General features: G+C 42.1%; 1 protein-coding gene across 2 annotated transcripts in view; it reads right to left on the bottom strand.

Moving 5' to 3' along the window:
• The window catches only part of SMC5 (structural maintenance of chromosomes 5), a 61,487-nt gene that overhangs the window by 21,199 nt on the left and 28,172 nt on the right, over positions 1 to 12,116 (bottom strand). For both annotated transcript variants that reach the window (XM_042826782.1, XM_042826783.1), the window contains exons 11-15: positions 6,925 to 7,038; positions 5,386 to 5,480; positions 4,620 to 4,752; positions 2,552 to 2,725; positions 2,260 to 2,429 (exon numbers count right to left, since the gene is read on the bottom strand). In XM_042826782.1, the coding sequence (XP_042682716.1) occupies positions 2,260 to 2,429; positions 2,552 to 2,725; positions 4,620 to 4,752; positions 5,386 to 5,480; positions 6,925 to 7,038 (686 nt within the window). The remainder of the gene's footprint in view (positions 1 to 2,259; positions 2,430 to 2,551; positions 2,726 to 4,619; positions 4,753 to 5,385; positions 5,481 to 6,924; positions 7,039 to 12,116) is intronic.

Below are 12,116 nucleotides of genomic sequence, written 5' to 3'. Positions count from 1 at the left end.
CAGCTGTAACACAAGAGCTATGCAGGCAAGCAGAAAAATTTAATGTCTTCTTTGCCTTTGTCTTCAACACTGATGATGAGCTCCAGAAACCCAGGTGCCCCAACTTGAAGGACTGTGGCTGTGGTAAGGATCAATTTTCCCCATCAGCTCTGAACTTGAGCAGACCTTGCTGCTTCATCCTGATCCAGATAAGTTCATGGAATCCAAGTGGATTCTTCCCAAGGGACTTAGAGGGATCATCAAAGTCATTGTGAGACTTCTCTCAAGCATTTTTCAAGAATCTCGGGAATCTGGAGAGGACTGAAACTGACTGGAAGCTGGCAAATACTGTTCCAATTTTCAAGAAGGACAAGAAGAGATACCCTGGTAATTACAGACTAGGTAATGCAGGTAATTATGTCAGTCTCTGTTTAGTGTTGGTTTAAGTTATGAAAAAAATCATGTACACTGACTACTGCCCTATGAGCCTGGTTGTTCAGTCACTTGTCGACCCACCTTACTGTCTGCCCATCCAATCCATATATCAACAGTCTATGAGAATCTTACGGGGAGAGGAAGACATTATTTTCATCCACGAGTTTGCTCATTTCATTAAAGAAGTTTAGCATAGTGATCACTCCTTGGAGAATCTACTCTAATTGTGATGATCTTTTTCTCCCTCATTTGCCTGAAAATGGTCCCCAAGGATTAAGGTAGAGCTCACTGTCCTACACTTCCCTGGGTCCCCATGCTTCGTGCAGTTAGAAGTGTCATTTGTTTTTCCAGTCTCCGGACATTTCTTTCACTGCTATGATCAACCAAAGACTGAGAGTGGACCTGCAAATACATCTGCCAGCACCCTCATCACTCATGGGCACACTGCATAACATTAGGGCTCATGTATTCTGTGACCTGATTCTCTTTCATCAAGTGTGCCTTTTCCTTGCTTCAGACTTTCACTCTGGTCTCTGAGACCTGACATTCCTGAAGGTCAATCATGATGGTAAAGACTGAGGCAAAGAAGGTATTCAGTACCTCAGCCGTACAATCTACCAGGTACCCTGGACTCTCATTTCATTCAGCAGTGGGCCCATGCCACCTTGTAGTCTGATGTACTTGTAAAAGCCTCTACTTTGCACTTTGAGATCTCTAGCCAGAATCAATTCTATCTGAGGTTCAGCATTCCTAATTGCTTCCCCATATGCTCACAAAGTATCTCTGTATTCTTCCTAGGTTACCCATCCTTACTTCCACTCTCTCCATGCTTCCTTTTTGTATGAGGGCTGCTACAGAAAGAATGACTCCTAGTTTATTACACTGGACTGTGACATCAAAGGCAGATATTGTTGGCATGGCAGTGGAGGTTGAAACCCCTCCCCAACAATCCATTATATTTTGACATACAGCAGCAGTGAGTGGGGCAGTCTGACAAAACAGTATCTGATGTGGAAGCGCAAATGAAGCAAAGAGATGCAACTGAATTCCTCCAGGCTGACAAAACTGCACCCACTGACATTCACTGACGCAGTGGATGTTGGCACAGGGAGATAGAGAATTGTATGTTCCAGCAGTGGCAACAGTGACATGAAAGACAAGGCACATTTCAGACAGCCATGCAGATTTTTATGAACACAGCATGTAGGCTCTCGTGCACTGCTGGCAAAGATGTATAACTAACGCTATGTATAACCAACAACTATGTTGGAAAATAGCGTTTTGTAGCTGAGAATTTGCTCTGAGAGTGTTCTGCTCTTTGTATCTGCTGTATTTATAATATAATATGTGCATATTAGCCAGCTTTCTTGGGCTCCTTTTCCTCCCCCCAGTGCCTTATTCCGTAGGACACTAACAAGTAGATCCTTGAAAAGGCCCAAGTCTGCCCTCTCAAAGCACTGTGAACTTGCTATTTGCCATCTTTTCTCCCCTAAGTATCCTGAACTCCACTACTCTTTGTAATCAAGCTGCCTTTGACCTTCATATCACCAAGATTCCTTGCGTACCAAGATGAGTATTACCAAGATAGAAGGCTTTGGCAACTAAGTAAATCAGTGCAATGACTTCTCAGTGGAATCCTATGATACTATTAAAGGAAAGTACTTAGGATATTTTTATATGGCATTTTAACTACTACTCCCTTTCTAAGCATCCTCTTGGTCTACCTATATCTGACACCTAAGTACTGGCTACGTTTTTAGGTTAAAAGCACATTACAATAATAACAACTGTATACTGGCTTCCTATTAAAATTGTTCCTATTTCATGTATAGGATTGTTTCCTACCTATCGTATTTCACAGCAATTTTTGATTCCAGCTGTTTCCTTCTGCTTCCCCTCTCCAACAGCTCCTTCTTCTGTTGCCGTAGCTCATTGTCCCTGCATTCCAGATGCTTCTGTTTCTCACACAATGTCATTAACTGCTTATCTAATGACTGTAATACATGCTTGATATTCTGAAATAAGAGAAAACACATTAGTATTCTTAACATAAACCTATTACACAGATACATGCAAACTGGCTACATTTACTGCACAACAGTAGCTGATATCATACATAACTAAAGTAAATTCCTACCTGCTGCTGATTTTCCAGCTGTCTTCTTTCATCTGTACCCACAGAATAATTGAGAAACTGGGCTGGTCTAAGACACACATTAGTAGAAAAGGTTAATTTTGTATACATGGATATTCTAATGGTATATTTTTCTTCTGCTGTGTAAATATGCTTGAGTTTAGTTTCTTTTATGACCTAAAAAAAAAAGAAAGAAAAAAACCCACAAAAATTTTAATCATACCAAAGTGTTATTTAAGGCAATGTTTTCAGAGAGAGGAATAAACTAGCTAAAATCTAAAGTAAAGAAGATCAACTCATGCAAAATTCTGATTTGTTAGCAAGCCTTTGTTAACAAGCCATCATATAATTTGATCAGTCAGCAAAGAAGTGCTAAGATATCACAACATAGCCTATGTTACCACTACCAATTAAAAATCTTCCGATTATTCTGACACATAGACTGCTTCTAATATATTACATTTTTTTTACATACTTCTCTAGCAATGTTATATAAATGTGCTTTGATAAAGCCTGTTAATATTTGTATACTTGTGTATTTATTCACTCCATCGTAAACAAGGCTCATTCTGGGTGTAACTGCATGAAAATTTAGCTGGTATACCTGAAAAGCAAAAGCATGTAAGAAATAGAGGATAGGGTGAGCTGTAAAGCATCAATTTCAGTTAAGAAAACATCTGTGTGAAAACGTTTGAGGTATAAAAGTATTTGAATTACTGATCTTAAATTGCTCACATTGAACAGGATACAACAAATAACCAAACGTTTATCATAGTGTAAGGCAATGCAGTATTTAAAAAGCATGAAGTATTTAGAAAATCAGTAATAGCAAAGACTCCATGAGACAAAATAAATTTGACTACTTTTTTTTTTTCTTCAGACTATATAAAAAAGCACCTGAAACATTGTTTATTTGGTTCCTAGACAATGAAAATCATTTATTTTCCTTTACTTTACAGCCACATCACAGTTGACAATATTTTTGTATAATACCTTTTCTATGTGCTCAGCTCTACTAAAAATAATGTGCTTTTAAACTAAAACTTTATCTGAGACACATGAAACAAAATCAGAAGTAATGAAAGCAGAAAGAAGAAGAACTTCTCACAGCTTGACAGAATATGCTAAGCGCAACACATTATAAATACTGGCTTAGCTTTGCCCTCCTATCAGCTGTTTTCTTACTCGTTCTTCATGGAGCTCTGGAAAGGACAGAGAATATACAGAGTAAATCTGAATGGCCTATAAAATGTAATTCACAGACCTATAATACAGGTATCAGGTAATAAGCAGGAAGATGGAAGAACTGCCATTCTAAAAAAAATAAGAGTGCTCAGAAAAAGGTTTTCACTTAAGACCCTCTGCAATTTTACCTTCTTCCTCATTCTCAAAGCATGAGAAACAAAAAAGTAGGACCAACAGCTATCATGACGAAAAAATATTTGTTATTCATTCAAAAAGTTTATTCCATGAGGTTATCAAAAATGCAACTCTCATGTTCTCAGCTCAAGGAAGTGCTCTTCTACTTGGAGAGTTCATTCGTTGTAAAAAGGTACAAAACAGACATCAAGTAAGGACCAAAGCTGAAAACAGTCATGTATGTTACCTATTACAATCCATCAACGATAAGCTTGGAAGACTACATGAAAGAATAAAGGAGGGAAATGATTCTCTGTTGGAACTCTTAGCCTGTATCTAAGAATTCAAAAGCTTTTTGTGATATTCATCGCTATCAATTTTATCTGAAATTATAAACCAGTAGTGGCCATAATCTGAACATCTGATGTAGAAAAATCATGAAGCAGCTTCCTAATCATTGCTTTAAACATTTCATGGGGCAGGGTGACTTGAATGGGACCCAGGTGAAACTCATTTAACTTTCTGGAAAGTCGTAAGTGGACTGGATTTGTTACGTCTTGCAGCATGTTTGTGTAACACAACCATTCTCACTTCTGAACTCCAAATAGAAAGAAAATCCATTTTTTCTGTTCTCTCCACATCATCTTGCCAAAGAATTTCAGAAGTAATTCTGTAGTTGACAGCTGTTTTTGTGCTATTCAGTACATCTCACCCTTTCAATCATGTTTCTGGTCTTCTCAGTTCCCACAGGGACTTCATGAACATGATACTGGGAGCAAAGGTAGCTCATCACAGGAAGAGGAGCATCAAACAACTCTCGTAAATATGAGAAAAATCCATATCGGCTGAAGAAGGGAAAGAAAAAGAAAAAAAGCAAGCATCACAAAATCTGGAAAACAAGTAAGGTGAAGTCAGTGAAGGGTCAGAAAAGTCCCACTAACCCTGAACTGAACTGGTAAGAATTCAATTTGCATGGAAAATACCAAGATCACAGAACAACAGAATGACTTCAGATGGAAGGGTCGTTAACGATCACCCATTTCCAGCCACGTTATCTGGGGCAGGGCCGCCATCTGCCATATCAGGCTACCTGGGGCTCATCCAACCTGGCCTTGACCACCTCCAGGAATGGGACCATCCACAGGTTTTCTGGGCTACCGGCTCCACAGCCTTCACTAAAGACGTTCCTCATAACATCTAACTGAAATTTCCCTTCTTTTACTTTAAAACTGTTCCCTTTTGTTCTATTACTATTAGACAGTCTAAAAAGTCATTCTCCATTTTTTTATAAGTTCTCTTTATATACTGAATGAAGGCTGCAACAAAAGCCTGAATAACGGCTACAATAAGGTCTCCCCAGAACTTGGCAGAACAAGCCAAGCTTCCTCAGCCTTTCTTCGTAAGAGAAGGTAATACATAGCAAATACATGGAAACATTACATTTAGAACCTTTCCCACCAAAATAATCTGATACGTACTGTAATTCTTCAATAGGTGTTGATGGTAAGGTTTCAGCACACGATTTATCAGGTGCACACACAGCATTCACTCTCAGTTTCTGACGATCACGCAACTAAACACAGAATATATTACTTAGTCAAAACAAGCAGAAAAAATTACTATATGAAGATCATGTATTATTCTGAAGAATTCTGACTTATTTTAAAGTAACTGACTAATTTTAAACTGATTTAACTTATGGAAGAGCCCATAAAAATCTACTCTTCTTCAGGCAGGACTGAAATCTCCAAAAGCTTATCTCTGTACACAGAAATACAATGCACTAGTAATAAAAGAACTGTTCAAATTTTAGAGCAAGGTACTCAATCTTAATAGCTAAGCTGGGTGCCAATCTGTACAGATGTAATAAGAAGCCCTCTCTTCCTGGCTCCATTTTGCACGTACATCCATTTTGCACAGACAATGGCAGATAACAGGCATAAGGCTGTAAAAAGCTTCTCATCTTAATGGAACAGAGAAGATTGAGTACACACATGAAAGACCAGCTCAGCTGGTTAAAGTAACCCAGAACCTCAAATAACAACTCACTTATGTAAAAATGACTAGCTTCTGAGAAGGATGTATATGCCTTCAAAAATTGCTAAATTGTTTATCATTAATCAAAGTACTCTAAGGAGAGCAGCTGAAAAGCACTATGATAGTTAATGTCCTGTCCTGTGGTTTTTTTCTATTTCATCTGGCTCTCAATGGGAGCAATTACCCCACCACTCCAGGAATGAGCAGCATTAGGAAAATAATTAGCCTGATTTGTTACTTGGACCATTGCCTTCTCAAGAAAGATGTACTCTCACCCATTTCGTCAAGAGGCACTAGAAATCCTTGGTACTGCATTAGCAGCATTCTGCTCTTTCCATTTCCTTGCACTAAGTACTTTTTCCCCCTCCTCAATGATTACAACCTTGTCAAAGAAGACAAAAGCTTTTTCTAGCAATAAATATTTTCCTAGCACTCCTGCAACCCTCCACCTGGCCCAGGCTTTGAAAAATATTACTTATTATTTACTCTAGACAGAAGTCTTTGAACACTCCGTTTAAGCTTTTCTACTGATCTAACCAAACAAAAAACAATAAATACAGACTTATCATCCCTCTACTAATTTGAGAAGTGTATAATCAAACAAAGTTTATGTTATGTTTTGACAGTTTCCAGACAGAAGTCTGTTGAAAAAGGACCTCAACTGAAGAGCTGCTGCAACCAGCAGAAAAAGTAGATGGATTTTACTATCCAACATGGTACACAGAGGAAAGCCGACATATTTTCCGCTAAAGGCTCCAGATCCTGAATTTAATCATGCTGGGAAACAGATATGGAGTTTCATGTCTCTCCTTTCTTCACGCTCCAGACTAGCTGAAGTGTCCAGATGTCTTCAAGGGTATGTCAAGCAAAAAAAACCACACTGCTGCTTTATGTAGCTACAACTAAAATGGTAGTAAACTCCAAAGTACGTGGCTACTAAATCAATATTTCATCAGTTTTTAAAATTAATGCCTACTTGCCTCCACAAGAAACAGTTCCATATCTTCTTGACTCTCAAAAACGAAAGCCTTCATGTCATTGGTTGAAATGTGATTTTCAACATATTTGGCATGCTTATTGTCTTTGACATTGATCTGCTCATACGAAAAAAAAAAGGAAAACGTAATAATGAGATGATTTAACACAATTAACAATCCTTCCCCTGCACCCTATAGTCAGATGATATCCAACAATTATGATTGTTAATGAAAATAAAGCCAACATTTAAACATATGTCTTCTAAGGCATACTCCCAATCTTTATGCAGCCAGCTCTCTCTGGAGGGAATCTACACTACACCAAATGCACAGGCAGTGGAAGAAGGAACGGTAATCTGGGAAGATTATAAGGATGCTGCAAGGCTGCGTAGGGCATGGTGTCCAGAAAGTCAAGGCCCAACTGGAACTAAACTTGACAAGGGGATCAAAGAAGTATAGGAAAGGCTTCTATAGGTAATTCAACCGGAAAAGGAAAGTCCAGAAGGTCACACCTCCCTCATGTGTAATAAAGGCAGGCTTTTAACAACAAACAAGGAGAAACTTTAGTCTTCACCATAAACTGCTCTAAACACAGTCCTTGAGTAGATGGTCCAGGAGATAGGAACAAGGGAAGAAAAGCCCCTCCCACTGCAAGCAAAGATCAGGTTCGTGATCACCTGGGGAACCTGAACATCTGTAAGTCTATGGGTCCTGATGAGATGCATCCCAGAGTCCTGAGTGAACTGGCTGACACAGACACCAAGCCAAACTTAATGATACCTGAAAAAGTCATGGCAGTCAGAGGAAGTTCCCGGAAAAAAGGCAGTATCACACCCATTTTTAAAAAGGTTAGGAAGAATGACTCAGGGAACTACCAACCTCTTAGCCTCTCCTCTATGCTGGGGAAGATCATGCAGAGGATCCTCCTGGAAACTATGCTAAGGCATATGGAAGAGACTGAGGCAATATGGGACAATCAGCATGACTTCACCAAGAGTAAGTGCTGCCTGACCAACCTTGTGGCTTTCAATGATGGCATAACTGCATCAGCAAGCAAGGGAAGAGACACTTGGATTTCAACAAGGCCTTTGGCACAGTCCCCAACAACATCCTTCTCTCCGAATAGGAAAGATGGATTTGATGGATGGTTTGATGGACAAGGAATTGGGTGCATAATCATACCCAGAGGATAGTGGTCAATGGCTCAATGTCCAAATGAACATCGGTGACAAGCGGTGTCCCTGTCAGTACAGGGTGTCAGTACAGGGACTAATGAATTTTAATATCCTCAGCAATGACATTGACAATGGAATCAAGTAGACGACAGCAAAATGTGTGGTGCAGTCGACAGGTCCAAGGGACAGGATGCCACCCAGAGAGAGCTAATCAGGCTGAGCAATGGGCCCTGGTGAACTTCATAAGGTTCAACAAATCCAAGTGCAAAGGCTTGGCAGCTAGGTTGTGGCAACTCCCACTATCAGTTAAGGGACAAAAGAACATAGCACAGCTCTGCCAAAAAGGTTGTGGGGGTACCAGTGGATGGCAAGATGTATGAGACAGCAACATGCCCTTGTAGCCCAGAAGCCAACTGTATCCTGGGCTGCATCAAAAGAAGAACAGTCAGCAGGTCAAGGGAGATGATTCTGCCCTTTTATGCTGACAAGACCTCACCTGGATTACAAACTGAATCCAGATGTGGAGCACAGGAGAGATAACCTGTTACAGAGTGTCCAGAGGAGACACACAGAAACGCACAAGAGATGGACCACCTTCCCACTGAGAAGAGGCTGAGAGAGTCGGGGCTGTTCAGTCTGGAGAAGAGGTGGCTCCAGAGAAACCCAATAGCAGCCTTTCAGCATCTGAAGTCTAAAAGGTGGCCTATAAGAAAGTGGACAAGCTTTTTAGCAGAGCCTGCTGTAAGAGGACAAGGGGAAATTATGTCAAATTAAAAGATCGAAGATTTGGATTGGATCAGGAAGAAAGGTCTTACAGTACAGACGGCAAGACTCTGGAACAGGCTGCCAGAGAGGTGGTTCAACAAGACCAAATGCTCAGTCCTGTTCTTTGGCCACAACAACCCCAGGCAACACTACAGGTTTTGGGTAGAGTAGCTGGAAGACAGTGTTGAGGAAAAAGAACTGGGAGTGTTCATTGATTCTTGGCTGAACATGAGCCATCACTGTGCTTAGGTGACCAAGAAGGTCAACGGCGTCCTGGCTTGTATCAGAAATAGGGGTCATCTCTCTCTACTCAGCTCTAGTGAGGCCACACCCCAAATACTGTGTTCTGTTTCAGGCCCCCCACTGACAAAAAAGGGTTAGAAGGGTTGTAAGGAGGATCCGGGGAACTACAGGCCTGTTAACCTGACCTCAGTGTCAGGGAAGGTTACGGAGCAGACTGTCTTGAGGGAGATCATGTGACATGTGTGGGACAAGCAGGGAATCAGGCCTAGCCAGCATGAGTTCATGAAGGGCAGGTCCTGCTTGACCACAAACTGATCTCCTTCTATGATCTAGTTCTACAATCTACTCATCTGGTAGACGAGGGAAAGGCTGTTGATATAATCTACCTAGACTTCAGCAAAGCCATTGGCACTGTCTCCCACAGCATTCTCCTGCAAAAGCTGGCAGCCTGTGGCTTGGACAGATACGCTCTTGGCTGGATTAGGAAATGGCTGGAAGGCTGGGCCCAGAAAGTGGTGGTGAATGAAGCTAAATCCAGCTGGTGACCGGTGACAAGTGGTGTTCCCCAGGGGTTGGTGCTGGGGCCTGTCCTCTTCAATATCTTTATTGATGACCTGGAAGAGGGCATTGAGTGCACCCTCAGTAGGTTTGCAAATGACACCAAGTTGGCTGGAAGTGTGGATTTGCCTGGGGGTAGCGAGGCCTGGACAGGCTGGAGAGCTGGGCTGAAGCCAGTGGGATGAGGTTCAACAAGACCAAATGCCAGGTCCTGCGCTTTGGCCACACAACCCCAGGCAACGCTACTGGCGTGGGGCAGAATGGGAAGACTGTGTAGAGTAAATGGACCTGGGGGTATTGATTGATGCTCGGCTGAACGTGAGCCAGCAGTGTGCCCGGGTGGCCAGGAAGGCTAATGGCATCCTGAACAGCATCAGAAACGGCGTTGCCAGCAGGAACGGGGAAGAGATTGTGCCCCTGTACTCAGCTCCAGTAGCGGCCTCACTCTGACGGTGAGGCCACACATTGAGTACTGTGTCCAGTTTTGGGCCCCTCGCTGCAAGAAAGACATTGAGGCTCTGGAGTGGGTTCAAAGAAAGGCAACAGAGCTGGTGAGGGCTCTGGAGCACAGTCCTTACGAGGAGAGGCTGAAGGAGCTGGGATTGTTCAGTCTGGAGAAGAGGCAGCTCAGGGGAGACCTTATTGCTCTCTCTAACTTCCTGAAGAGAGGTTGTAGTGAGCTGGGGATTGGCCTCTTTTCTCATGTAACTGGTGATAAGAGTAGAGGGAATGGCTTCACACTGCGCCAGGGGAGATTTAGGCTGGATGTTAGGAAATACTATTTTTCTAAAGGAGTGGTCAGGCACTGGAATGGGCTGCCCAGGGAGGTAGTGGAGTCACCGACCCTGGAGATGTTCAAGGAATGTTTGGATTTTGTGTTGAGTGATATGGTTTAGTGAGAACTATTAGTGATTGGTGGATGGTTGGACTGGATGATCTCGTAGGTCTTTGCCAACCTTGGTGTTTCTGTGATTCTGTGAAGAAAGACATCGAGGCTCTGAAGCGTGTTCACAAAAGGGCAACAAATCTGAACAGAGGTCTGGAGAACAAGTTTTAAAAGGAATGACTGAAGGAACTGGGATTGTTTAGCCTGAAGAAGAGGAGGCTTGGAGAGACCTCATTGTTCTACAACTTTCTGAAAAGAGGTTGTGGTGAGCAGGTGGTGAGTCTGTTCTCCTGCATAACTAGTGATAGGACTACAGAGAATGGCCTCTAGTTGCACCAGAGGAAATTTGAACTGGATATTAGGAAAAATTTCTTCTACAAAAGAGTGGTCAGGTGCTCAAACAGCCTGCCCGAGAAAGGTAGTTGAGCACTGTCCCTGGAGGTGTTCAAGAAACATTCAGAAGTGGTGCTAAGGATATGGTTTAGTGGGAAAGGATGGTAGGTGGACAGTTGGACGAGATGATCTAAGTCTTTTCCAACCTTGGTGATTCTATGTGGTGGATGTCTTATCTCTGGAGACATTCCAAAGGTCAGGCTGGATCAGGCTTTCAGCAACTTGATCTAACTGTAGATATTCCTATTCATTGCGGGGGGAGTTGGACCAGACGACGTTTACGGGTGCCTTCAGCTTAAACAATTATATGATTCATTGAAACACTGGCCTGGCAAAGAGCACACTCAGGACCCTGGAATTCAGAAGAGCAAAATTCTACCTGCTTAAGGAATTACTGGATGGGATCCCCTGGGAAACTCATCAAGGACAAAGGAACAGAACAGAGCTAGAAGCTACTTAAACATACTTTTTTGACAGCACAAGAACTTTCCACATCCCAGCATAAGAAATCAAGTAAGGGAGGCAGGAAACCAACTAACCAAGGACCTGATGGTTAAACTGAGGTACAAAGAGGAAACGTACAGGCAGTATAAGCATAGATAAGCAGCCTAAAAAGAATACAGGGATGTGGTCCAGACACATAGAGATAGAATTAGGAAAGTCAAGGCAAGATTGAACTGAACTTGGCAAGAGATGTGAAAACAAAAAAGGGTTCTACAGGTATGCTGGTCAGAAGAGGCCAGCCAAGGAGAGTGTACCTTCTCTGATATACGAGAAGAGAGAATTACCTCCAGCAGGCATGGATGAAGACCAACATACTGAAGTTCTTTTCCTTGCCCTTTTTTGGTAATTAGCCTTCCCATGTCTCTCATGTCCCCAAAACCTCTAACTGGGGCTAGCAGAGCAAGATTCCTCCCACTCTCAGAGAAGAACAAGTTCAAGACCACATCGTATACACTGTACAATCCTGTAGGACATGCATCCCAAGATATTGACACCGTCTCCCACAGTATCCCTCTAGTGAAGCTCAGGAATTGTGGGATAGGTATGTGGACAGTTTCACACAAGAGGGAAGAACTTCTCTACTTAGATTGTGACAGAGCACTGGAACAAGCTGCCCAGAGAAGTTGTGGAGTCTCCTTTTCTGGAAAGATTCAAAACCCACCAGGAAGCTT

Source organism: Centrocercus urophasianus, unplaced genomic scaffold (genome assembly GCF_019232065.1).
Source record: "Centrocercus urophasianus isolate 14NV4802_14NV808 unplaced genomic scaffold, USGS_Curo_1.0 seq_27, whole genome shotgun sequence".
Classification (NCBI taxonomy): Eukaryota; Metazoa; Chordata; class Aves; order Galliformes; family Phasianidae; genus Centrocercus; species Centrocercus urophasianus.
Note: the sequence above shows the minus strand (reverse complement) of the source record. Positions and strands in the feature narration are given on the sequence as shown.